The 25,199-nt window shown below is 41.1% G+C and overlaps 1 protein-coding gene across 4 annotated transcripts in view; it reads left to right on the forward strand.

The window, feature by feature from the left end:
* The window catches only part of MOB3C (MOB kinase activator 3C), a 39,451-nt gene that overhangs the window by 9,738 nt on the left and 4,514 nt on the right, over positions 1-25,199 (forward strand). For 3 of the 4 annotated variants that reach the window (XM_058175055.1, XM_058175056.1, XM_058175057.1), the window contains exons 2-3: positions 7,496-8,210; positions 20,413-20,615. In XM_058175055.1, coding sequence (XP_058031038.1) covers positions 7,793-8,210; positions 20,413-20,615 — 621 coding nt within the window. In that variant the 5' untranslated portion in view covers positions 7,496-7,792. Of the gene's footprint in view, positions 1-5,856; positions 6,042-7,495; positions 8,211-20,412; positions 20,616-25,199 lie in introns of those variants that run through there. The other variant, XM_058175058.1, reaches the window with a different exon arrangement.

The raw sequence follows: 25,199 nt of genomic DNA on the forward strand, positions 1-25,199 counted from the left end.
GGATTATGCTTCATCCCAAATTACAGATTTGGGGAGTTTTGTGTCACTCAGAATCAGATGATTGGAGCACCTGAAAGCCATGTAAATCAAATAGAACCCCTTTTTTTACTTATTATAAATCCTAGAATTGAATTTATGTAATCAACTGAAAATATGAATTAATAGCACAGCCAAGGAAGCAGATATTTGTCATATCAAGAAACAACCGTAGGGATAAATATTATGGAAAGGAAATGAATCAGAGCCTTTGTGTTCTCAATCTATAGTGCAGCCAGGGAGAGGACTCTCTTTTTAGCTAGGGAACTTGAGCACAGACAACCTCTAGGTCACTGCCACACCCCAACCCTGGGCAGTGCAAAACCCATACTGATCCCACTTACACTTGCACATTCCAGGGAAGGAACAGCCTTCTTCGTTCTTCTCACAGCTCTGCAGAATTTTGCATTTCTTCAAGTGTGTTACTTGCAGCTGCCCTATGCTCCTTAAAAAAGCAGCAAAAAATTAACAGTGAATATGGATCACTCACTCAGACAACTTAGAACTATGCAGACTTTAGTCTGACCTAAGCATAATACATAAAATTATCTACCACAGTGTCCTACCTGTCAATGACTACTTCAGCTTCAACCACAACAATACAGAAGCAAATAATAGATACAAACTTAAGGTAAACCACTCCAAACTTGATTGCAGAAAATACAACTTCAGTAACAGAGTGGTCAGTGCCTGGAATGCAGTGACTCTGTAGTTTCTTCCCCAAACCCCCAAAACTTTAACCTTAAGCTGTCTACTGTTGATCTCACTCCATTCCTAAGAGGTCTGTAAGGGGCGTGCATAAGTGCACCTGCGTGCCTACCGTCCCTGTCTTAATATTCCTTTTTTACATACTCTTCATGTATCCAAATTATGTTTATACTTTTACCTGTTATCTTATATATGATTGATAAATAAATAAATAAATAAATAAATAAATAAATAAATAAAAATAAAAATGGGGGGGCAACTTTTGGAGGGGTAAAGAATTTTTTTAAAAGGACAAAATTGAAAGCATTTTTTAATTAACCCTCCCCCAATATCTTATGAACCGCAGTCTCAGTGCAAATGAATCCAGACTAACTTCCCCCTTCTAGAGTTTTCATATTATATTAAATGTGTACAAGTGGTCCTTGACCTACAACCATTCATTTAGCAACCATTGAAAGTTACAATAGCGGCTGGAAAAAGTGACTTATGGCCAGTTGTCACACTTGTCATAGTATCCCCCATGGTCACATGATCAGAATTTAGGCACCTGGCAATCAGCATGTATTTAGGACAGTAAATGGGATGTTGATTGGGTTGCTGCTTGCTTGTGAATAGTCATTTTTAAAATAAACAAACAGCTGACACCAACGGAAGAAAGTGGAGGAGACCCTGGGTTGAACTGTGACTTTGCCACCTGCCCTTGCCTTGTTCTGTTGTCACTGAAATTTTATCTTTCCGTACTTACTTGCACAATGAGTGCGTATCAGTGGTGGGTTTCAAATTTTTTTACTACCGGTTCTGCGGCTTGGTGGATGTGGTATGGCTTGGTGGGCGTGGCAGGGGAAGAATACTGTAAAATCTCCATTCCCACCCCACTCCAGGGGAAGGTTACTGCAAAATTGCCATTTCTTCCTTATCAGCCGGGACTCGGGAGGCAGATAATAAATGGGGGCGGGGCCAGTCAGAATTTTTACTACCGGTTCTCTGAACTACTAAAAATTTCCGCTACCAGTTCTCCAGAACAGGTCAGAACTGCTGAAACCCTCCTCTGGAGTGTATGTGTATTGTCTTAAATTTGCTCCATGCCTAAAGGGTAATGGAATCACGACCTGTCATATTGAGTTCACTCACTGCCCGTCACATATAAACAACTTGTCACCAGCAGAATTGCCAATGGTGATTGTTTCCAGGGACACTATGGAGCGTGCCCACGATTTTGATGCCATTCTGACAATTTCTGCCAGTAGGTGTTTTCCTCTTTATCTTTGATTCCTTTTAATTACTTTATTACAGTGTTTTCATTTAAATGCTGATTCAATGGGTGTTTATAAAACTTCTGTCATTTGCATCTGTGTTGAAGATCCTTTCAGAGACTGATCATTGAGATATTCTAAAAATAAACTGCCTGATATAGTCCTAACTACAGTGGAAGTGTTTCCTGCTAGTTTTATGGGTAGCTGGTAGCCTAAATGTTCAGAAACACCCTCCCCTTAAAGTCTATTTAAATAAAGGATATAATAATGAAGCAACCTCCCTAACAGGAAATAACCAAAAAATAAAACTTTGCTCTTACATGCAGAAATGTCAGATTCAGCAGAAAACTACCACTTCCTCGTGATTCCCCTTGCTTCCTCCTGTTGATAGTGAGAAGCAGCAATGTAATGTAACTGCTGTGTGATGTGGTAAACTGAATTGCAGTATAGATTCAGGAGTTGGATAATTTCTCTATGTTTGTCTGTCTGTTTAATCTGACAACTCCTGAAACTATACACATAGTCCCAGGGGTGGGTTCTACTTACCTCCACTACCGGTTTGCAATGGGAGCGCACGTGCACTTCTGCGCATATGCAGATCATCTCGGCCGGGTGGGCAGAGCCTTCCGCCGCTGTTACTACCGGTTTGCAAAAACTGGACCGAACCGGGAGCAACCCACCACTGCATAGTCCTCACTTTATGACTATTTGTTTAGTGACCATTCCGATTACAACATCACTGAAAAAAGGGACTTATGACATTTTTCACTTACAACTGTTGCAGCATCTCCATGGTATTCCATGATCAGAATTCAGGCACTTAGCGACTGACTCATATTTGTGACAGTTGCACTGTCCCAGGGTCATGTGATCACCTTTTATGCCCTTCTGACAAGCAAAGTCAATGAGGAAACCAGATTCACTTAATAACAAGATTACTAACTTAAGAACTGCAGTGAATCACTTAACACAGGGGTCTCCAACCTTGGCAACTTTAAGACTTGTGGACTTCAACTCCCAGAATTCCTCAGCCAGCAAAGCTGGCTGGCTGAGGAATTCTGGGAGTTGAAGTCCACAAGTCTTAAAGTTGCCAAGGTTGGAGACCCCTGACTTAACAACTGCGGCAAGAAAGGTTGTGAAACGGGGCAAAAACTCACCAACTGTCTTGCTCAGCAGCAGAAATGTTGGTCTCCGTTGTGGTCACAAGTCGAGGTCTACCTGTATTGGAACTCAGGTTAATAAAATTAATAACTTATTAAAGCTGTATGCCATCTGACTCTCAATGACTCTGGGCAACTTACAACAATCAAATAAATTACAATTACATTAATAAAACCGTGGTGGCCGTGGTGGCTCAGGCTGTAAGATAGCCTGTTATTAAAACACAGCAGCCTGCAATTACTGCAGGCTCGAATCCCACCAGGCCCAAAGTTGACTCAACCTTCCATCCTTTATAAGGTAGGTAAAATGAGGACCCAGATTGTTGGGGGGGCAATAAGTTGACTTTGTAAATATACAAATAGAATGAGACTATTGCCTTACACATTGTAAGCCACCCTGAGACTTCGGAGAAGGGCAGGATATAAATGTAAATAAAAAAACAAACAAAAAAACCCCCACTTGTTAGATAATATATAAAATAATATATATATCAATTTTTTAAATTTTAGTATGATAAAATAGTATAATGACCAAACTCTTCTCAGCCTTAATTCTGTCAAAATCTAATGTTAATAATATCATCTGCCCTTGGACAGATTAGAGCAGATTGCTTTATATTTCAGTAGAGCTACTGATTCATTTCATTTTGTATCAGCAATTTGTGTTAGCAGTAGTTTTTGCTAATCACTTGGGGCCAGACCTTTTCCACTGTGATTTCAAAGGATAGAACACTTGCAAGACTTCAAACCAAATAAATATATGTAGGCGAAAAGAATCCCATTGCAGCTGTCAGGCTTCCTGGGAGGAAGAATGGCACAACAATAACTAACAACCGGGAGGCAAATTGGTTTCAGATATAAAAAGGAAAGTCTTTTTCAACTTGAATGTGACTCCTAGTGATTTTCATGGATACACCCATGAATAATTTCCAGTTAGGTTTGCCCCACCACAATCCCAGACAAGTCCTGTATCCTTTCCAGATCAGAGCAAGCACGCATACCTCTCAGTGCAGCTAACAAAATTGTAGCTTGATGTTTATTTATCAAATGTCAGCAAAGATCAAAGACAGTTAATGGGACAAAAGACAGGCAAAATCAAACACACACACACACATACAGAGGCAGAGAGATGAACAAGAAGCAAGAGGTTAAAAAAACCAGGGAACTTAATAACAACAATCTACAGTCTCAAAATCTATATATTTAGAGGGGCATAATTTTCCAGTGCTACTGGAAACAATATCAGTGGTCAGTGATCAGTGGTAGTCAACCTGGTCCCTACCACCCACTAGTGGGCATTCCAGCTTTCATGGTGGGTGGTAGGGGTTTTGTCTGATACTGAAGCACTTTCCTTTTTTTTAATTTAATTGACTTTTTAAAAAAAATTCATAGCATTATTTAAAAACATTTTCATTAGGTTTTCATAAAATTCCCCGTGACAATTTAAATTTCTGAAAACATACTATTTGTATCGCCCATGTATAAGTTTAGTTCACATTACGTAAGTGAAACTAAATGGTGCAATAGTGCGACCGCAAACAAAAGAGCCTCGTCCCAGAATAGCTCACGCATCTCCCCCCACACCACCGAGCTGTAACAGACAAGCAGAACTGGTAGTCGGTGCCCCCCCAAACCCAATCCACGATGCGCGAGAGGCATGCACAGACACGGTACATTACTGTGGAACTGGTGGGTGGTTAGAAAATTTTACTACTAACAGAGATACAAAAGTAGGTGGTAGGTATAAAAAGGTTGACTACGCCTGTTATAGATAATTAGCATGGAAAATAGACTTTGGCTTTTTTGTTTTCAACCTTTTATGTATCTAATAGTTGCAGAATAAAAAAGGAAAGCGTGAGAGCAGCTGACCCATCTTCTATTCTGTATCATGAAAGAAACAATTTGGTGGATGAGGTATTCAACATGGAAGTGGTTGGTCATTATCTTGTCATATTAACCTACAGTCCTGGACTTCCTAGATTCCATAGACCCATGATGGCAGATCTATGGCATGCGTGCCAAAGGTGGCACACAGAACTGTCTCTGTGGGCACATGCACCATCACCAGCTGCTCTTCTGGGTTTCGTCGGGTGCTGGCGCAATGGCCAGCTGCTCTCTTCCGTGCGCCGGAACCTGGAAGATAGCAGCTGTCCGGTGCGCATGCATAAGACGGAACCCAGAAGAGCAGCTGGCTGGCGTGCATGGGTCTCTTCCGGGTTCTGGTACTCCGGTGAACGTGCTCTCTGGTTTCAGCACTCGGGACTGAAAAGGTTAACCATCACTGCCATAGACTGACCAAAACCAATCTTGCTTAGCTTTCTGGATTAGCCAAGGTTGTATAGATGTTCCACTTGCTGAGACTGGTAGGTTCCTGTGTAAAGGGGAAAAGGATACAAACACATACACACACACACATAGACACGTAAGATGGCATCTTCTATAGGCAGATCTGTAGTATTGATATAAGTAACCCTTGATCTTAACCAGAAAGCTGAAAAGTGAAGTAGACAGATATTTTGCAGTGCTCTCACAATTTGGATGTAGATTTCCTGCTTAACATGCAGCACATCTTCCTCTTTCAATTCTCTGTTCATTAAAAAAAAAAGGCATTTGGGAAAGAGCAGTGCTTGGCACTTCTGCCTTAAGACTGATAGTTAAATATATACTGCTTTTCTCCATAGGGACATTGCTGAATTACAGCTGGAAGCGCAAGAGGCTTGTAAATGTGATTTGAGTCACAAAAGTATGTGAACTGCCAAACATCTGCATTCCCAGGAGATGCCAAGGGAATGGCCAAACCAGTGACAAAGCAACAACAATGTTTTCTTCTTGGGTTAAAAGCACTACAGCTGTTGAGGAAACCTCTCTGCTTCCCACCAGAAATGTAGGCTTATTTTTAGAAATGCCTTGAGTTCTACTTCGATCTGACCTTCTGTTTTAAAACGACTTCTGTGCAATGCTGAATAGATACAAGCTAATAATACAAGCTTGTACAAGCAACATGTTTTCATGATAAAAGCAACATGTTTTCATGTTGTCCTCAGCTTTAGAGTAATGATGAGATACAATGAAGAAACTGCTTTGCTATTGGGACTGGGGAGGCGGAAAAGGATTCTTTGGTTTCCATGAGCAATTCTGGGGACTGTGGAAAACAACTCAAAGGAGCAGGAGAAGTGTTTTAATTGGGGCTTCACGGAAGTGCAATGGGAGCCAGCCAAATGTTCCATTGGAGCACTTGGCCCCAGTGGTGAAATTTAAATTTCTTTCCTACTGGTTCTGTGGCGTGGCTTGGTGGGCATGGCTTGGTCGGGGGATCATGTGACTGGGTGGGCGTGGCTATGTGACTGGGGGATCAAAAGACAGCAACTCACTAATAATGTACTGGTGGAGCAGGGTTGGACTAGATGACCTCCAGATCCCTTCCAGCCCTGGATTATCCTCTGAAGCTGTGTCTAGTGCCAGGTTTGTAGTCTTTCCTTTCCTTCCTTCCTTCCTTCCTTCCTTCCTTCCTTCCTTCCTTCCTTCCTTCCTTCCTTCCTTCCTTCCTTCCTTCCTTCCTTCCTTCCTTCCTTCCTTCCTTCCTCCCTCCCTCCCTCCCTCCCTCCTTCCTCTCTCTCTCTTTCTCTCTCTCTCTCTCTCTAACAAAACCCCCACCCCACCCCATTTTTTGCCTAGCAGGCTTCAGCTTTTTTACCTTTTAAAAAATGCTTTTAAAAGTAAAAAAAAAGGCTCTGACGATCGTGTGGCTCAGCTGGGCATGGGGGTGGGGCAGGGATTTTTGCTACCGGTTCTCCGAACCACCCGCCACCATTGCTACCTGATCGGCCGGTCCGGTCCGAACTGGGAGCATTTCACCTTTGTGGAGGTGTTTGAAAAAGTAGGTTTCACTGAAACAACGCAACCATTCATATTCTTCACACAACACAATTTACCTATGAAGTTCCAGTAACAGAAGCTTGTAGGCTTAGTTTTCTGGGAAAATGAATAGAAGAATATGGTCAGTCTTCACACTAAGCTTGGCTCCTGGTGAGTTATGAATACATCCAGATTTTTCTATGGAACAAGATGGACTTGTTTTGCCACTGCTTTCTTCTGTGATTTTCTTACCCCTGAATCTCAATCCAGTATAAGTAAAGAGGTTTTCTGGTGGTTATTCATACAGATGTCCTTCTCCAGGCATCTTCTTGGCCACCATGGCAACAAAATATTTGATAAAATGGTCCTGTAGGCTAATACAGTGGTCTTTTAAAAAACTTCCTTAGGTACATGTCCATTGCTTTTCACAAGTTACCATACCAAATCTTTCTTTCTTAGTTATTTTTTTGGGTTTCATTTCAGGTTTAGACCATTGCTGCCTACCATTTTCTCCACATTGATGAAAACAAGGAAAGTCGTAAGAAAAAGGTTCAGCTCCCTGTTAAATATATGCATGGATACTACACTTCACTTTAAATGTTGCTGATGTTTGTTCCCTCTGCTGGACAGTTAATTTAATAAGAAGAACTCTTAAAAAGATCAAAGAAAAATTACCTGTTAAAACTCTATATATTTATTTTTCAAAAATTACTTTTTTTTTTTACTTGAAAGTTTTTCCTTTGAAAATATCATTGCCATCCTGGCTAATCCTAAATCAGAATGGCTCTATGCCTTAAGCAAGTTTTTAACAAAGACAAAACATTTCGCCCTCGTAAGAAATTTGAGCCGGGCACACAGCGGTTTGAGCTGTACAAGAAAGCCCAGGCTTCCCTCAAATCAGGACTAGACTTAAAGACAGTGGTCCAATTGCCCCCAGGGGAGAACATCAATGACTGGATTGCAGTGCACCTCGTGGACTTCTTCAATAGGATAAATCTCATTTATGGGACCATATCTGAGTTTTGCACTGAGAAGAGCTGCCCCATTATGTCTGGTGGCCTGAAGTATGAATATCGATGGCAGGATGATTATCGATTCAAGAGACCTACCAAGCTTTCAGCACCACATTACATGGGCATGCTGATGGACTGGATTGAGACACTAATTAATAATGAAAACATCTTTCCTACTAGAATAGGTAAGTAAAATTTAATTGCTCTCTGGAAAGTTGAGTCTTCCAGATCAAACTCTTTCTCCTTGTAGCACAGAGCATTGTTTATTTTGGCTTCAGTGGTTCTCCAAGGTCTTTTAACAGTACTCTGAAGTGAGTATCCCTTCTACTCACTTCAGGGGCAAAACTGGTAAAGAACCTGGAATCACTTCCTGGGAGAGGTGGGCAGTTCCTTTCCCCATGCCAGGCCTTCCATAAAGCATGACCATTCATCAACAATGCCAAAACTGACTGACTCAATCACAGGTCTTCACCTTTTGGTACTTCCTTTGTTTTGCTTCCTATTTAATTTCCTTGTTAAAATGGCCAGCCAATCACTGTCAAGGGATACCAACAGGTTTTGATTTCCAGCAATGTGCACCCCCCGCCCCCAGGAGGACACATTAACACAAGCCTCACGCCTCTCATAATTGTCAGAAGATTCCCTACTCTTCCTTGAGGGAACTGGATGGCCCAGGTTGGATGTTGGTGATGTTGCCAGGTGCCTTAATCGACTATCCTTCACTAAAGAAACAGAAGTACTTGAAACCCTGAACGAGGTGACAGGTAATATCCTCTCCCAAAGACCTCTCATGAGTCCCTCAGACAAAGCTATGAGTTTCTAGGGGCTGGGTTGCAACCAGGGGTGAAATCCAGCAGGTTCTGACAGGTTCTGAAAAACCGGTAGCAGAAATTTTGAGCAGTTCAGAGAACCGGTAGGGGAAATTTTGAGCAATTCAGAGAACCAGCAAATATCCTTCTGGCTGGCCCCAGTGTGGGGTGGAAATGGAGATTTTTCAATATCCTTCCCCCTAGAGTGGGATGGGAATGGGGATTTTGAGTATCCTTCCCCTGCCACACCCATTAAGCCATGCCCACAGAACCGGTAGTAAAAAAAATTAGATTTCACCACTGGTTGCGACCGTCCGCCTTTGACTCCACCATCACCATTCTTCACCACAGGAGAAACGGGAAGAGAAAGAAATCTCATTTTGTTGCCCTTGACTGAAAAAAACCTCACAGGATGAGGCAAAGAGGAAGGGAGAGAAGCAGGTTCAGTCTCTATCCTTCTCCTCCACAGGGAAGGATCCCTCTCCTAACCCTCTTATAGAGAGCAAAGAGGATCACCTTTGCAAGTGGAAGAGGCCACTGACCAAATGGGAGAGAGACATGCCATTCTTTTTATATCCAGAAAAGAGGAAAGGGAAGATTGCCCTAGCTTAGATGGAGAAGACTCTAGCCAGTCTCCAAGTCCACCTGATTGCTTCAATGCTCGTCAAAAAAACAAAACAAAAACAAACAAACCCAGATTCATTTTTTTAATGTGAATAATTAGCCACCCCGCTCACAGGAATGAGTATGTGGAATTGTTGCTTTAACCCAGGGGTCTCCAACCTTGGGCCCTTTAAGACTTGTGGACTTCAACTCCCAGAGTTCCTCAGCCAGCTTTGCTGGCTGAGAGACTCTGGGAGTTGAAGTCCACAAGTCTTAAAGGGACCAAGGTTGGAGACCCCTGCTTTAACCTATAAAAAGACCTCTTCAATGCATTCAGCTGCTTTAGGACTTATTTTCATGAGTCGACTCACACAAGTGCAGCAGCTCTCTGCTGATTATTAAAGCAGTTGCATCTTTTTTTCTAGGCTTTCAGACAATGCCCCTCTCTTAATGAATTGAATCACTGCAGCAGTGTTTCTTTAATATTACTCTTAATGCAGCAGTGTCTCTTCTCAGGTTGGCACTAACTGCAGACAGCCAGTTCTGCTTTTTTAAAAAAACAAATAAATGCAAACGATGCTTTCACAAATCCAAAAGGAAGGAGTGAGGGATAAGTATTGAATTTTTCTTCTATTGTGAAGGAATACCATTTTGACACAGCATGTTCCTTCTTGTGTTCACAGCTGGTCAGCTTCATAAATGCTTACTTGTGTCATTTCTATCTCTTCCCCTTCCATCTCCTTTCAAAATTAATACTGCGTAAAACTTCACAGCTGTTTTTGTGCCTTTATCACATACATTAGTTTAAGGGCACAGATTGAGGCTCATTTATGGCAAATGGCAAATACTTTATGTCTAGTGGGATTTTAAAATCCATGACAAAATACTATTGTTCTGAACAAATCATTCCTCCCAGACTTAACAATATAATAGATGAAACTAAAAAAATCCAACTGACAGGCATTAGAGAAATGTTATCTTGGAGAGACAAATCACTTAACATTCTTTTATGTAATATACTTGTTTTTATTATTTCTAATTTATAATGCATTAATAATCAATACCATACTGGAATAAACAGCAATTTGAACTTATCCATTCCTTACCATGATAACATCAAAATGACAAAATCAGAGGTGGGTTTCAGCAAGTTCTGACCAGTTCTGGAGAACTGGTAGCATAAATTTTGAATAGTTTGGAGAACCGGTAGTAAAAATTCTGACTGGCCCCTCCCCCATCTATTCTCTGCCTCCCAAGTCCCAGCTGATCGGGAAGAAATGGGGATTTTGCAGTAACCTCCCCCTGGATTGGGGTGGGAATGGAGATTTTACAGTATCTTTCCCCTGCTGCCCACCAAGCCATGCCCACCAAGCTATGCCACGCCTACTAAACTATGCCACGCCACACCCACAGAACCGGTACTAAAAAAATTTGAAACCCATCACTGGACAAAATGTGCATTGTGGCTCCTAATGCAAGTTTTCCCCCTTTCTTACTTGTGACACATAGTGCGGCATATAAATATGTAAGGGGCAGAGTTTGCATTACAATGTCATAACGGGCATTTAGTTCCTTCCCCCATTCCTCCAACTATGTTCTTGGATACTGGGCAAGGTGGTGATGAGAATTAGAAATTCTACAAGATGCCATTCTACATACGTTCTTTCCTATATACTCATAGGATTGTAATCAGACAACAGTTTCCCTTTGATGATGATAAAATTGAGTCCCATTTATATGTCTACTCATCCAATTATAATATTTGTTCACAAATATTCTTTGCAGATATTTCTAGTCTTTAAATTAAAAAAAACAAAAACCATTTGTAAATGAAACAAAAAATGTCATAAGACATTCAATTCACTTCAAAATGGTTGATCCTGATTCCAGATAGCAAGAATTGAACATTGATACATTTGAGCTCCTTGGTCATAAAACTAGATTCAAAAATTTCCTTTTTTTAGTATTGTTTCAGGTAGTGTTTAATACAATACTGCAGCACACCTTTCTTTGACATGTATTATTCCCTGTGAATATTCTGCCACTTAGTGAAGCTGGAGAGAGATTGTGGCAATCCATTTCCACATTCCAAAGATTGTAAGAATTTAAATGCTCACGATTCTTACTGAAGAACAAAACAAAGCAAAATCTCAATAAAGATATCCTGCTTGTAGTCTTGGAGATCAAGAATACTGTACGTGAACTGCAATTCACTTTTAATATTGCAAATAAAATTATCTGTTGAAAAAGAACTTCAGGAGAAAATTGTGAGTGATAAATCCAAGGAGGATTGGCACACTTCTCATCATTATACTTTTGTTCTTCAGATCAAATTGCTACTCTTGGTTTTTAAAGATGATTGGGGAAGAAACACATTTAAAAAAAGCACCAGGAGGGGAGAGAATTGCCATTATTAGGCTTAATTTGTTATTTAAGAACTTTCACAGCTAGAAACTGGGAAATAATGACCATTTTTTCATCAATGACATAGTGTCTTCATAGTGTCAACCAATCATTCTTGAAGTAATATAAAGCCACTCCTCATTACTGTTACTTTGAAACAACAATGGCGAGATGACTCTAAAAGTCATTAGTAGGAAAATGACTAATGTCAGTGACATGATATTGAGCTTCCATAAAACTTTATTTGGATGCCAGTAATATAGACAGATATTGCAATTTCCTAGGATCCAGAAATAATACCATCATCAATTATGTTTGTTTGTCATTGCCTTCTCAGCAGTGTGTGGTTAAATTGCTACACACTTGAGCAACTGCTAGCTAGTTAGCTAGAAGCACTTCTGTTTAGAATGCATTGCAAACTCTGTGGCATTGGAGAAATATTGGACTGGGAATAGGGCTAGGCCCTAGCTCTTAAAACTTTTCCAGTTTTTCATTTTTTTGGTCATCATGGTATCATACAAAGCTTAGAGGAAAGCTTAATGAGATAAGTAGCATAACATTATCCTTTATATTTTTTCCCAGTGAAAGCTGCTTAGAAAAGCATCTTACCAAACACATGGGAAGATCATGAAAGTAGACGGTATCCAAATTGAGACTGGAGCTACTATGCAACATTTGTTTAATAATTTTTCTTCGGCAACTGGTCTGAACCAGTTCAAAAGTTTAATGTGCTTTTCCTAGTTTCAATTGCAATATATTAAAAGCTTCATGTTTGTGTAAGCTGACCTTAGATATCGCAGTGTTTACATGAAACAAACATTATCTTATCAGATTTCTACCATGCTTCCTGATTGGGAGAAGGTTGTGATCTCCCTTCGGACAATCAGAGAATGCTATTCTTCTTTGTGAATGTCCTAATGAAAGCTTAGTTTGTTGCTTTTACCATATACAGCAAAATTGCTTTTCAGATTTCCCTGTAGGAAAAATAATAGCTAAAAATAATTTTTCCTTTAATAAACTTGACTAACCATGCATGGTTATTTGGTTGCAGCTGGGGAAAAAAAATCAGCACTCAGCAGGATATTAACTTAATATTTTTCAGCTTATAAAGCATTGCTCCATGTTTTTTCGTATTCTATAATTATACAAAGGAGCTCAGAACTCTACCTATCCATCACGATTACTTGCCAAAAATTGAATTGAATACTTTATTTGGACAATGTGATTGTGCAATTAGACACAAAAGGAATTTGTCTCTGTGCCGAAGTTCTCGTGTACATGCAAAGTAACAGAATAATGATAATCATCATTATAATAATACCAATAAGAGGGGCAAGTTAAGAAGAAGGATAAATAATACTACAACCATACTACATGGATAAATACACAGAGACATTAGACAGCACTGTGAGAATTAGGTGTTCAGCAAAGTGATGGTCTGAGGGAAAAACTATCCCTGTGTCTAGTTGTTTTGGCATGCAGTGCCCTACAGTGCCATCTCGAGAGGCAGGAATTGAAATAGTTTATATCCAGGATGTGAGGGGTCTACAGCAGTGGTGGGTTGCCCCTGATTCGGACTGGTTCTTGCGAACCGGTAATAAAACCGGGGGGGAGGCTCCGCCCACCGACCCCGATGTCATCAGGAAGCTTCTGCGCATGTGATCCTGCTGCAAACCGGTAGTAAAGTTAAGTAGAACACACCCCTGGTCTGCAGATATCTTCTCAGCCCTCCTTCTGCCCCGAGCAATATACAGGTGTTCTGCAGAAGGCAGGTTGGTTGAAGAGCATGAGGTGAGTTTGGTATGGCAGGATAAGCCAGCAAGTGAAAGGCTGAGTTTGAAAACAGTCAACATCTGTCTTGAGGCAATAGAGAAAAACACTGAAGAAAAAAAAATCCCAATATATCCCTCTAGGACAGGGGTCTCCAACCTTGTCAATTTTAAGACTTGTGGACTTCAACTCCCAGAGTTCCTCAGCCAGCAAAGCTGGCTGAGGTACTCTGGAAGTTGAAGTCCACAAGTCTTAAAGTTGACAAGGTTGGAGACCCCTGCTCTAGGAGAGGCAGTTCAATAGTGTTTGTGACTACTCCATTCTAAGCATTCCCCATTTTTTTCAGGCACATGACCTAGAGTTGAGTAGAGCATGTGCACACACACACACACACACACACACACACACACACACACACACACACTCTTACTAGCGTGCATATAATACAAAGACAGTACTGTACTTCTCTGTGCAGAATACAGATGAATTTTATGACCAGTGCTGGTAAACAGGTGGGAAGAGTTTCAGAAGCCACACTAGTCTGCATGCTTCCCTAACTTTGTTTCATCTTTTAGTTGTGAGAGTAGTTAGGCAGGAAGCTGTACGGGATGTATCTTTAATCATCACATTAGGGTTTTAAAAAGAGGGGCAGAGGGTTTTCATTAGAAGAGTAACATGTAAGAAGCAATGGGTTATCACTGATCTTTTTTCTTCAGTTGCCTTGACACCAAAAACCCCCCAAGCCTCACTTATGGTAGCTATAAGGCAAGCTAATTGGAGCTCTTCTTTTAGAGTTCTAGCAGTTGTTCAGAAAGGGCAGAGGAGGAAAAGATTGCTTTCCCTGTATTGCTTTCCTAAAGAATCCATCCCCACACTTGCTTTTATTTATTTATTTATTTATTTATTTTATTAAATTTTTATACCGCCCTTCTCCTGAAGGACTCAGGGCGGTGTACAGCCAAAGTAAAATACAGGATATATACAATTAAAAAGAATTTAAAATAAAACTATTACTAAACGGCTGATATTTATGCCAGTCCTGCTTGAATAAATAAATATGTTTTTAGCTCACGACGAAAGGTCCGAAGATCAGGCACTTGACTTTTAATTAAAAACCTAAACCAGCCATGGCTGAATTACACTGCCAAAAGCTTAAAACACTCTTATCTAAAACAGGGGTCTCCGATCTTGGCAACTTTAAGACTTGTGGACTTCAACTCCCGCAGTTCACTGGCTGAGGAACTCTAGGAGTTGAAATCCACAAGTCTTAAAGTTGCCAAGGTTGGAGACCCCTGATCTAAAACACACCATTGTCAATCAGTGGTGGGTTTCAAAATTTTTTGCTACCGGTTCTGTGGGTGTGGCTTGGTGGGCATGGCAGGGGAAGGATACTGTAAAATCTCCATTCCCTCCCAATCAGCTGGGACTCGGGAGGCAGAGAATAGATGGGGGAGGGGACAGTCAGAATTTTTATTACTGGTTCTCCAAACTACTCAAAATTTCCACTACCGGTTCTCCAGAACTGGTCAGAACCTGCTGAAACCCACCTCTGATGTCACTTTGATACTGCATACAGTTAGTTTTTGAATCCCATGGTCTCTTTGTCTCTGCTTCATTGGTTACTTTATTACAATATGACAAAATCCAAGCAGCTGCTATAAACTACTGTAAAGGTAAAGTAGATATGCCAAAAGTTTGGTAGAACTGGTAGCTATCTTGCTTTTGTGTTTAAAAAAGGCTATTTCTCAATTACAAACCCAGGAGTGGAGATACGATGAGGTAAAAAGTCCTTAGAAAGCTGCACAAACCACAGTTTTATAACCAAGACAGTGCAGAGCAACATCTGTACAGGCTTTTTATGTAAGCTAAAATTTGCTGAAGACTATATAGTTTTGGCTTTTCCCAAGATAATACGTGGCTGAGTTGTTTGTGTAAACAATGCTACAAAACAAGTACTTAACAACTCTCCTGTGCCATTTTAGCACTTTTAACTTTGCTATGCTACATTTCATTTTTAGAAAGCAGCGTTTTAAACTTGTACTCTCAAGAAAAAAAAAAACTATTGTGGCACTATTCTCATAAGCCAGAGAATGTGGCTTATGGATTTGCTTTTCAAGCTATTTGTAGTCTTAAAATCCTTCTTGATTGGATTTAATGGATATCCTGAGTCCCAAACTAGCCAACATATTTGAACCTAAGTTGCGGTGTAAACAACACTGGTATATGGTTAACATATGGTTGTATATCATGAAAACTAGAAAACTCCATACTTTTCGGAGTATAAGACACACTTTCCCTCCCCTAAAACTGAGCGAAAATTGCAGTGTGTCTTATACACCAAATGTTGCTGAAGCCCCGCCCACCTGCTGGCCCCCACCCTTTGGCCATTATCAGCCTCCGTGCATTGTGTTTTTGGCTGCAGGGATTGCCACAGCACATTGCCGCCGGTCACCGCCTCCACACATCACATTTTCGACCTCCGTGAATCACGTTTTTGGGCAGTTCAAGGCGGCGGGGATAGGCGGCAACAGTGGCGGCAATCCCAACTGCCTGGAACCGGCTGAAAATGTGACACACAGAGGCCAAAAATGGAGTGTGCGAAGGTCAAAAATGCGATTCGCGGAGGCCAAAAATGTGATGCACAGAGGCGGCGATGGGCTCTCATGAGCCCTGCAGCCTGGAACAGCTGATTGGTGGTATTCCGGGAGGCTGATCCCACCATCAATCAGCTGATTGTGCTAAATTAGGCTGCAATAATGGGCTGAAGCTTACCAGGCTGTTTGTTGTTTGCTGCAAGGACACTAGCCAGATGAATACCGATGAATGCTGGTAGGCAGAGGCAGAATTTTTTTTCTTGTTTTCCTCCCCAAAAACTAATGTGCATCTTATACTCAGGAGGCTGGAGCATCTTACACTCCAAAAAATACAGTAGTAATTCATCATTTACTAGAAGTGGGGAATATAGTTGTATGTACAACAATTTTCATATCTCCAAAGTTAGACAGCATTTAAACTCCAAATAACCTGGCAATAGCATTTGAGAATTTCTTGTAAGTTATACAACTTCTCCTGAGATCTGTTATACAGCATTCTCTGCCAGCACAGATGGCTGCCAGGAAGCAAGTTAGTAAGCCTTGAATCTGCCACAGGCCAGAGATAAGGAAATTCAGTGCTTTACTGCAATTAGCTGGAATACAACAGCTCTTGAAAAGTGTTTTTCCAGAACCTTTGGGGATAGACTGTACTCATGGTCAAACAGACATTGAAATCAGTAAGCTACTAATCAGATAACAAATCCACTGGAGACTCAATAAATGAGGTCAAAATAAATCTAAGATCAAAAACACAGCAATGCAGGATATTCACAGGGAAGAGCTGAAGTTTTGATAAGTTGTTCTCAACACTGTCTAAAGGGACAGTATTGTTAAATAAGCCACACTGAACCTCCCCCTCATCGAATAGTAGCTGCAGAGTCTGTTCTTCTGTTACCAATCACCTGGTTAGCCTCCCCGATCTGCAAAGAATAGAATAGAATAGAATAGAATAGAATAGAATAGAATAGAATAGAATTTTATTGGCCAAGTGTGATTGGACACACAAGGAATTTGTCTTGGTGCATATGCTCTCAGTGTACATAAAAGAAAAGATACGTTCATCAAGGTACAACATTTACAACACAATTGATGGTCAATATATCAATATAAATCAAGGATTGCCAGCAACAAGTTATAGTCATACAGTCCTAAGTGGAAAGAGATTGGTGATGGGAACTATGAAACGATTAATAGTAGTGCAGATTCAGTAAATAGTCTGACAGCGTTGAGGGAATTATTTGTTTAGCAGAGTGATGGCCTTCGGGAAAAAACTGTTCTTGTGTCTAGTTGTTCTGGTGTGCAGTGCTCTATAGCATCATTTTGAGGGTAGGAGTTGAAACAGTTTATGTCCAGGATGCGAGGGATCTGCAAATATTTTCACGGCCCTCTTCTTGATTCGTGCAGTATACAGGTCCTCAATGGAAGGCAGATTGGTAGCAATTATTTTTTCTGCAGTTCTAATTATCCTCTGAAGTCTGTGTTTTTCTTGTTGGGTTGCAGAACCGAACCAGACAGTTATAGAGGTTGAGCCTTTGAGCCAAAGTTGAATCCTAGATCTTCATTAAATGCCTCTGCCTAGGACTAAGTGACTGGGCTTCTGAATCTAAGAGATTATCAGTGATATGGGTGAAGGGTCCTATGGACTTGCTGGCTTTGTTAAGGTCAGAGTGAGATCACGGGCTCTGTTTTGCTGGAATCTCCAATGACAGGATTGCTACTACTTCAGTGGTGGAATTCAGTTTTTTTTACTACCTGATCTGTGGGCATGGCTTGGTGGGCATGGCAGAGGAAGGATACTGCAAAATCCCCATTCCCTCCCCACTCCTGGGGGAAGGATATTGCAAAATCTCCATTCCCACCCCTACTCTGGGGCCAGTCAGAGGTGGTATTTGCCGGTTCTCTGAACTACTTAAAATTTCCGATTTCCAGAACTGCTGAATAGCACCCCTGTACCACTTGATGCTTCTGATACCACTTTCTTTATAAGTTAGGTATATTCTAATATTGCAAGAATGGAGGATTAGAATTCATGGTCTCCCAATTCTAGCCTGATGCCTTCACTACTACACCAGACCGGCTCTTAACTGTGTGAATAGTTGTTGTGTCTTTTCCGCTCTCACCGCAGCCAGGGTCTGCTTATCTGCTCCCGAACACGGAGGAATGTATGCCTCCCGGCCCCAGTTCTGGCTCCATGCCCAGACAAGCTGCAGAGGAGGGGGCACCTCCCGGTCCCAGCCCTGGCTCCATGCCCAAGCAGGCTGCAGAGGAGGGAGCATCCTGCCCCAGCCCTGGCTCCATGCCCAGGCAAACGGAGCAGCTAGACCCCTCCCCCTCCTCCACAGCATGTGAGCCTGAGGAAAGTTTACTTCCAACAACAGCTGATTGGAGTGACCCTCGCATCAGAAGACTGGATAGGCGGAGGCAACAGAAGGAAGGGAGGGGCAGGCCTTAATGAGTGCTGAGTCATGGAGCCACACCCCATGGCCTATATAAAGGATCTGCTTTCTGGCAGTCTCTGAGTCAGGCAAAGTCGAACTTATCTTGCTGAAGTCACTTTCTGGTCTCCTGCCTGCTCTGAGGACTTTGCTAGGATTTTGGGCAGAGGCAAGCCTGATTCGGATTTCCCTGACCCGGCCGTCAGCAGAGGAGTGGGACACGACAATAGTCTTCATTTAAGAGGACATATCAACTGACAAGGCAGTTGACAGTCTTAATGTATTCAGAAACAGAATTATCAGATTAAAATTGTATAGATAGTCCTCAAATTACGATTACAATCGAGCCTTAAATTTCTGTTTTTAAGCGAGACATCTGTTAAGGGAGTTCTACCCCATTTTACGACCTTTCTTGCTACGGCTGTTAACTGAATCACTGCCCTTGTTAAATGAACAGCGCAGTTATTCAATGAATCTGGCTTCCCCATTGACTTTACTTGTCAGACGGTCGCAAGAGGGGATCCCATGACCCTGGGACACTAAAACCATCATAAATATGAGTCAGTTACTAAGTGTCTGATTTTGATCCTGTGACCGTGCAGATGCTGCAAGTCGTAAAAGGGTCACAAATCACTTTTTCAGTGCTGTTGTAACTTTGAACGGTCACTAAATGAACTGCTGTTAAGTCGAGGACTACCTGTACACATTCAGAGCAGCACTAGATGGCAGTAAAGAGATACAGAAAGTTCTAACTGTTCTGTCACCTGGTGGGCATCTTATGCTTCATAGCTCTATTTTGAAAGAAAGTGTTTAACTATTTCATTGATCAACTACTGTATATCATCAAAACCCATAACATGCTAATAGTGTTTCCTAGCCTATTCTGCAGGTATAAAAATGTACTCTGTACTGTGAAGCACTCCCTCCCTCCTGCTATCCTCAAAATAATTCTCTAGTGCTAGATGAACCACTCTAATGATTATGTTCATAAGCTTTACAATTGCAGTGAAAGACATAAACAAGGTGATCCTTGAAGCGTAAACTCCAATCCCTGCGATCTCATAACACTAAGTCTAGGTTGGCAAAATCCTTCTGCATGACACTGTTACTGCTATTGATCATCGTGGGTCTAAATGGGCAAAAGTTCTGATTGCATAAAAGGATGATTTCATTTATTCTTGAAGTATTGGGAGATAACTCTCCAACACAGTAGTTGTTCAGTCACTAAGTTGTGTCCAGTGGTGGGATTCAGCCAGTTCGCACCACTTTGTTAACTTTCTGAGCAGTTTGGTGAACTGGTGGTTGGAAGAAATCATTAGGGCAGAGAACCAGTTTTTAAATTATTTGAATCCCTCCACTGGTTGTGTCCAATTCTTTGCAATCCATGGACCATCACAAACCAACGCCCCCCGCCCCCACTGTCCTCCACTGTCTCCTGGAGTTTGCCCGAAAGTCTACTGCACACTCATCTCTATATCAACTTCATATTCTTACATAGTTGCAGTATGACAGTCGTAAGGTTTATGATGCCAAGGTTCATGTGGAACAGATTTATCTTGGTAAGCCAAACAATTGCTACAATAGAAGCAGACCTTTCTCAAAGCATCCACTCTGTCACTGACGTTACTGAAATTTTAGCACTTTGATTGTGGAGGAGGTGCAAAGAGAATGCCACAACTAGTAGTTCACCAAAGCTTTTACTTGGCCACATTTGTTTGATTTCGAGATACTAGGAGAACTCTTTATTTATTTATTTATTTGTCTGTTTTGCAGGTGTACCTTTCCCCAAGAATTTCCAGCAAGTCTGCACAAAGATCCTCACACGCCTCTTCAGGGTTTTCGTCCATGTTTATATCCACCACTTTGACAGCATCATCGGTATTGGTGCTGAAGCTCATGTCAACACTTGCTACAAACACTTTTACTACTTCATCAATGAATTCAGCTTGGTTGATCAAAGGGAATTAGAACCACTGGTAAGAAATATCCTATCATCCTTCTTGCTTCTAAGCCAGGGGTGTCAAACTCGTGTCATCACAGTGTCGTCGCGTGACATATCGTGACTTTCTCCCCCCTTTGCTAAAGCGGGTGTGGGTGTGGCCATCACATGATGCATCCACCTCGCAGACCTCGAGTTTGACAGCTGTGTTCTAAACGGTGAAGGTTTCCTTTGGGTGAAAGCATGCTGGCGGGAGCAGTTGTGCAGAAATAACACAGGGATCCTTTAGCTTATTGCTTTGCAGGTTCCTAGTGATTAAGTCATGCACAATTAATCTGCATAGGCACATGGTTTTTATGTTGCACAGACAGGGAAGTAAATTAGGGAGACATTTGGGATGCTGGTGGATAAGAACAGACTTTTGGAACAAGACAAAAGTATAGAACAGAACAAAGCGACCACCGAAGCAGAAATTTCATCTACACAACAACAACCTGCAACTCTAATTGAATACCACCAAAGCATCTGAATTCCGTTTTTTTTTTTTTGGAGAACAGGGACTTAATGCATTTATTTTTGCTTTAGAATTACATATAGGTAATACAAGAGCTGCACTAAAACTTCCCAGTTGTATACTTTCTAGGTGCCTTAAGTAATACATGTGTGATAAGTCACAGGAGTAAAAAAATTATCCCCATCAAGATTCCAGCACAGTACAGCTTCACTTTTTATTTGTTAATTATTAGATTTATATGGTGTTTTTCATCCAAAAGCTCAAGATAGCTTTCAAAGGAACCTCTTTAATTTTATCCCCACAACCGCATCCCTGTGTAATAGATTTAAACATCCCTCTATTCAGAGGTAACCTAGCAACTTCCCATGATTATGCTTAACCAAGCATTTTAAAACATTTGTTGACTAAACCAAATTTGGTTAGCTTCACCCAGTGCAGAAGCCAAAAGCTGTATTTTATGAACTTATGAATTACTGTGTTCATTTATTGCACTAAGTTGTAGTGCAATATGATTGTAATAGGTTGTAATATGATTTTTTAAGGTTTTCAATTTAGTAAGATGTGTGAGACCGGCTGCATCGAAATGATTTGCTCCACCTGAAATCTATTTTTTTTTCTGATGATGCATTTGCTGTTTGGGAGCAGTTTGGTAGATGAGGATATATACGCAGTGTTTCACATACATCAGAATAACTGCTGATCTTAAAAGGCAATTAAAACCCAGGAAATCAATGACTGTGGGAAGAAGGGGAAAAAAAACCCTGTAATAACTTCCCTCCTTCCTGCTGTTTCCCTTAAGGCATAATAAGAGGAAGTTTCTCCACAAATACCCTTGTAAAGTGGCAGTAACTTGTGCTCAGTATTGTTGGCTGGCCAAATGGGAATTGTTTTTTTGTTCTTTGTGCCATATTGTTCAAGCAATTGATTTTAAACAATTCTTGAAACATATGAATTTGTCCTTTTGGTGCTAAGATATGCACAGCTGCATCATGGCTTTTATTCCTCCTGCTTGTTCCCAGATTCAAAGTGAAATGTGATCCATCGGCATCCATTCCTAAGCCCAGGAATGCCAACATGATGAAATGTGTGTCGTGACATCACTGCGCAATGATGTAGTTGCGACGGGATCACAGACAAGTCTTTTTTGTAGTTGCGACGGGATCACAGACAAAAATGCAAGGAACACAGTTTGCCTCACGACATTGTGATGCACGTTGCATTGCTTGTAGACGAATGCTTAAATAACCTTGGAATAGCAAAGGTGAAATAAAAGATAACTCAGCTCTGGGGAAGGGAAGGTGTGAGAAAGAAACTCAAAATAATCCTGCCTTTAGTTTGATCAGTGTTAAAACTAGGCACAGAGAACGTCTGCCATGCTTTCAGTTAGTATAAAGATAAAAGTTTTCCCTGTCCAGTTATTTCTGACTCTAGGTGGGGATGCTCATCTCCATTTCTTAGCCAAGGGTACCAGTGTTGTCTGAAGACATTTCCATGGTCATGTGGCCAAGGCATATGGAACACTGTTACCTTCCCACTGAATTGGTACCTATTTATCTGTTTCCATTTGCATGTTTCCAAACTGTTCGGTAGGCAGGAGCTGGGGAAAATAACAGGAGTTCACCCCCATCGCAAGCCACTCAGGTATTGAACCCAGGCTGTCAGCTCAAACTCAGTGTCTTTTAACCACTGAGCCACTGTGCCCCCGTCAGTTAGTATACCGTACTTGGATTAGTAGTGTTCATCTAATCTTTGAACTGCCTGGTTTATCTCAGTGGAGGGCGTTTGCCTTCACCCTGAATATCTTATGAGGATATCTGCTATAACACTGACAACAACACAACTTTCATAATGCAGTTGCAAAGCTCATTCCTTCTCTAAGATTACGGGGTGCAAGGTTACTGAAACACCTATAGCTAACATCAGCTTAAATCAGTAGTGCATTTCAATTTAGTTTGCTACCGGTTCGCTCGTGTGCACTTGCGTGCATGCGACGCTTCTGTGCATGTGCAGAAGCGTCCAGGCAGGTGGGCAGAGCCTCCCGCCGCTACTGGTTCATTCGATCCAGGGCGAACCGGTAGCAACCCACCACTGGCTTAAAGCTTTGACAAGAATCCTCCTATTAAGATAAGGAAAAAAATCAAAATTGGGATATTGCCACCAAATTAATTCTGTTTCTGACAAGTTTCTAATATTGAGAAGAATCTATGTCCTCCACTCAAACTCTGTTCATCTTCTTACTTTGTTAAAAAAGAGAAAAGAGTGGAAAAAATATGGACTGGAAAAAAAAATCATACTCTGGTAGAGAGAGGTTCCCTGAGGATGGGCTCGAGCAGGAGTCTGAAAGCTTGGAAGACTAAACCTGCAGTCCGGTGACCAACTCAGATTGGATCCTGAAAAAAATAAAAAGCTCCTAAGCAGCATTCCTGCTTTACATGTTTGAAAGTTGCCTTGTGGTGAGAAAGCGGCAAACCAAATTTAAAAATAAATAAATAAAATAAAAAATAAAGAGCAGGGGAAAAAATCCATTCTGTGTAAGTAAAGGAGGCGGGGAAGAAAAATCAATTTTGTATAATGGGTTCAGCTAAGTTATTATACAGGCATTAAAGCTACTTGGAGATACCCATTCTCTCTCTAACCAACCCTTCTTGACCTCTTTTCTTGCACCAGTAATTGGAAGAATTAGGTGCAGTCCTGATTTTGTACTAAATTACTTCTTAGGAAGGAAACATGTTGAATACACTGGACTTCCTTCCAAGTAAATGTAGAATTGTGCTGTTAATGTTTCCTCTGGGAATTGATTTCAGGTTTGAATAGTAATTTAGAAACAAGAGTAAACCCTTCTTTTCTGATTATTTTACATAAACTTATAAGTAGAGCTTATGTAGAATAAAGAGCATTGCTTTATGGCTGGTGTTGTGGCACATCCAGGAGGGTATGAAGATCCAGTGATGACCTCTCTTTTCACGTCACATGATGCTGAAGCTGGAGGCTTCTGAAAGTGAGGAATGCTAATTTTCCCCTCTATTTTTTATGTACTGGGGGAGAGGGGTCCACCGCAGTGAAAACAATTTCTGAAATAGCTTGGTTTCATTTTCTTGTGCTTGGAGGGGGAAAAAATCCAAATTTCTTTTCTAGTTACTTTCTCACACTGATCAGGCTACAATGGATGATAGAATCAACACACATCCATTCTGGGATATTATCAGTAGTCTTCCTGAGAATTCTCAATTGAGAATTGAAACAGAAGTAAACAGTGTACATGTATTTTTTTTACTTCTTTAAAAGGGGGTTTTGATGCAAATTTTGCAGGTGTAAGGTGGGGACAATAAGTTAGTGGTTGAAAATAGAATTTGATGCCTGCCACCCAAATCAAAGCAACACATGTACAAGTATGGCTGGGATTCTAGAGTAAATGTCTATAGGTTTTGAGCATTCTTTCCCAGAAGCCCTCTGAGTCTATACATCCTGCCGTTGCCTCCTAGCTAGCCTGATAGGAGATAATTACTGCTGTCACCAACTATCTTCCATGGGACACCTCAACTACTGTCCTTCATCTATCCAATCTGTGAAAGATAAGACTCCCAAAATTTGTTTTGCCGAATAGACTAGACTAGAACAGAACAGAACAGAACAGAATTGAATTCTTTCTTGGCCAAGTGTGATTGGACACACAAGGAATTTGTCTCCAATATATAAACTCTTAGTGTACATACAATCAACAGAGTGATAAGTCACAGATCATAAATCATAAAATACAATCATAAATCATAAGATACAAACAACTGATAAATCATAATATACCAATAGGAGTAGGTAGTAAGAAAGATTAAAGATGAGAAGGATAATAGTTATATAGCCTACTACTAGAGGAGATCAACCCTGACTACTCTTTAGAAGGCCAGATCCTGCAGATGAAACTGAAATACTTTGGCCACCTAATGAGAAGGAAGGACTCACTGGAGAAGAGCCTAATGCTGGGAAAGATTGAGGGCAAAAGAAGGGACAACAGAGAACGAGGTGGCTGAAAGGAGTCACTGAAGCAGTCGGCGTGAGCTTAAATGGACTCCAGAGGATGGTAGAGGACAGGAAGGCCTGGAGGAATGTTGT

Source organism: Ahaetulla prasina, chromosome 3 (genome assembly GCF_028640845.1).
Source record: "Ahaetulla prasina isolate Xishuangbanna chromosome 3, ASM2864084v1, whole genome shotgun sequence".
Classification (NCBI taxonomy): domain Eukaryota; kingdom Metazoa; phylum Chordata; class Lepidosauria; order Squamata; family Colubridae; genus Ahaetulla; species Ahaetulla prasina.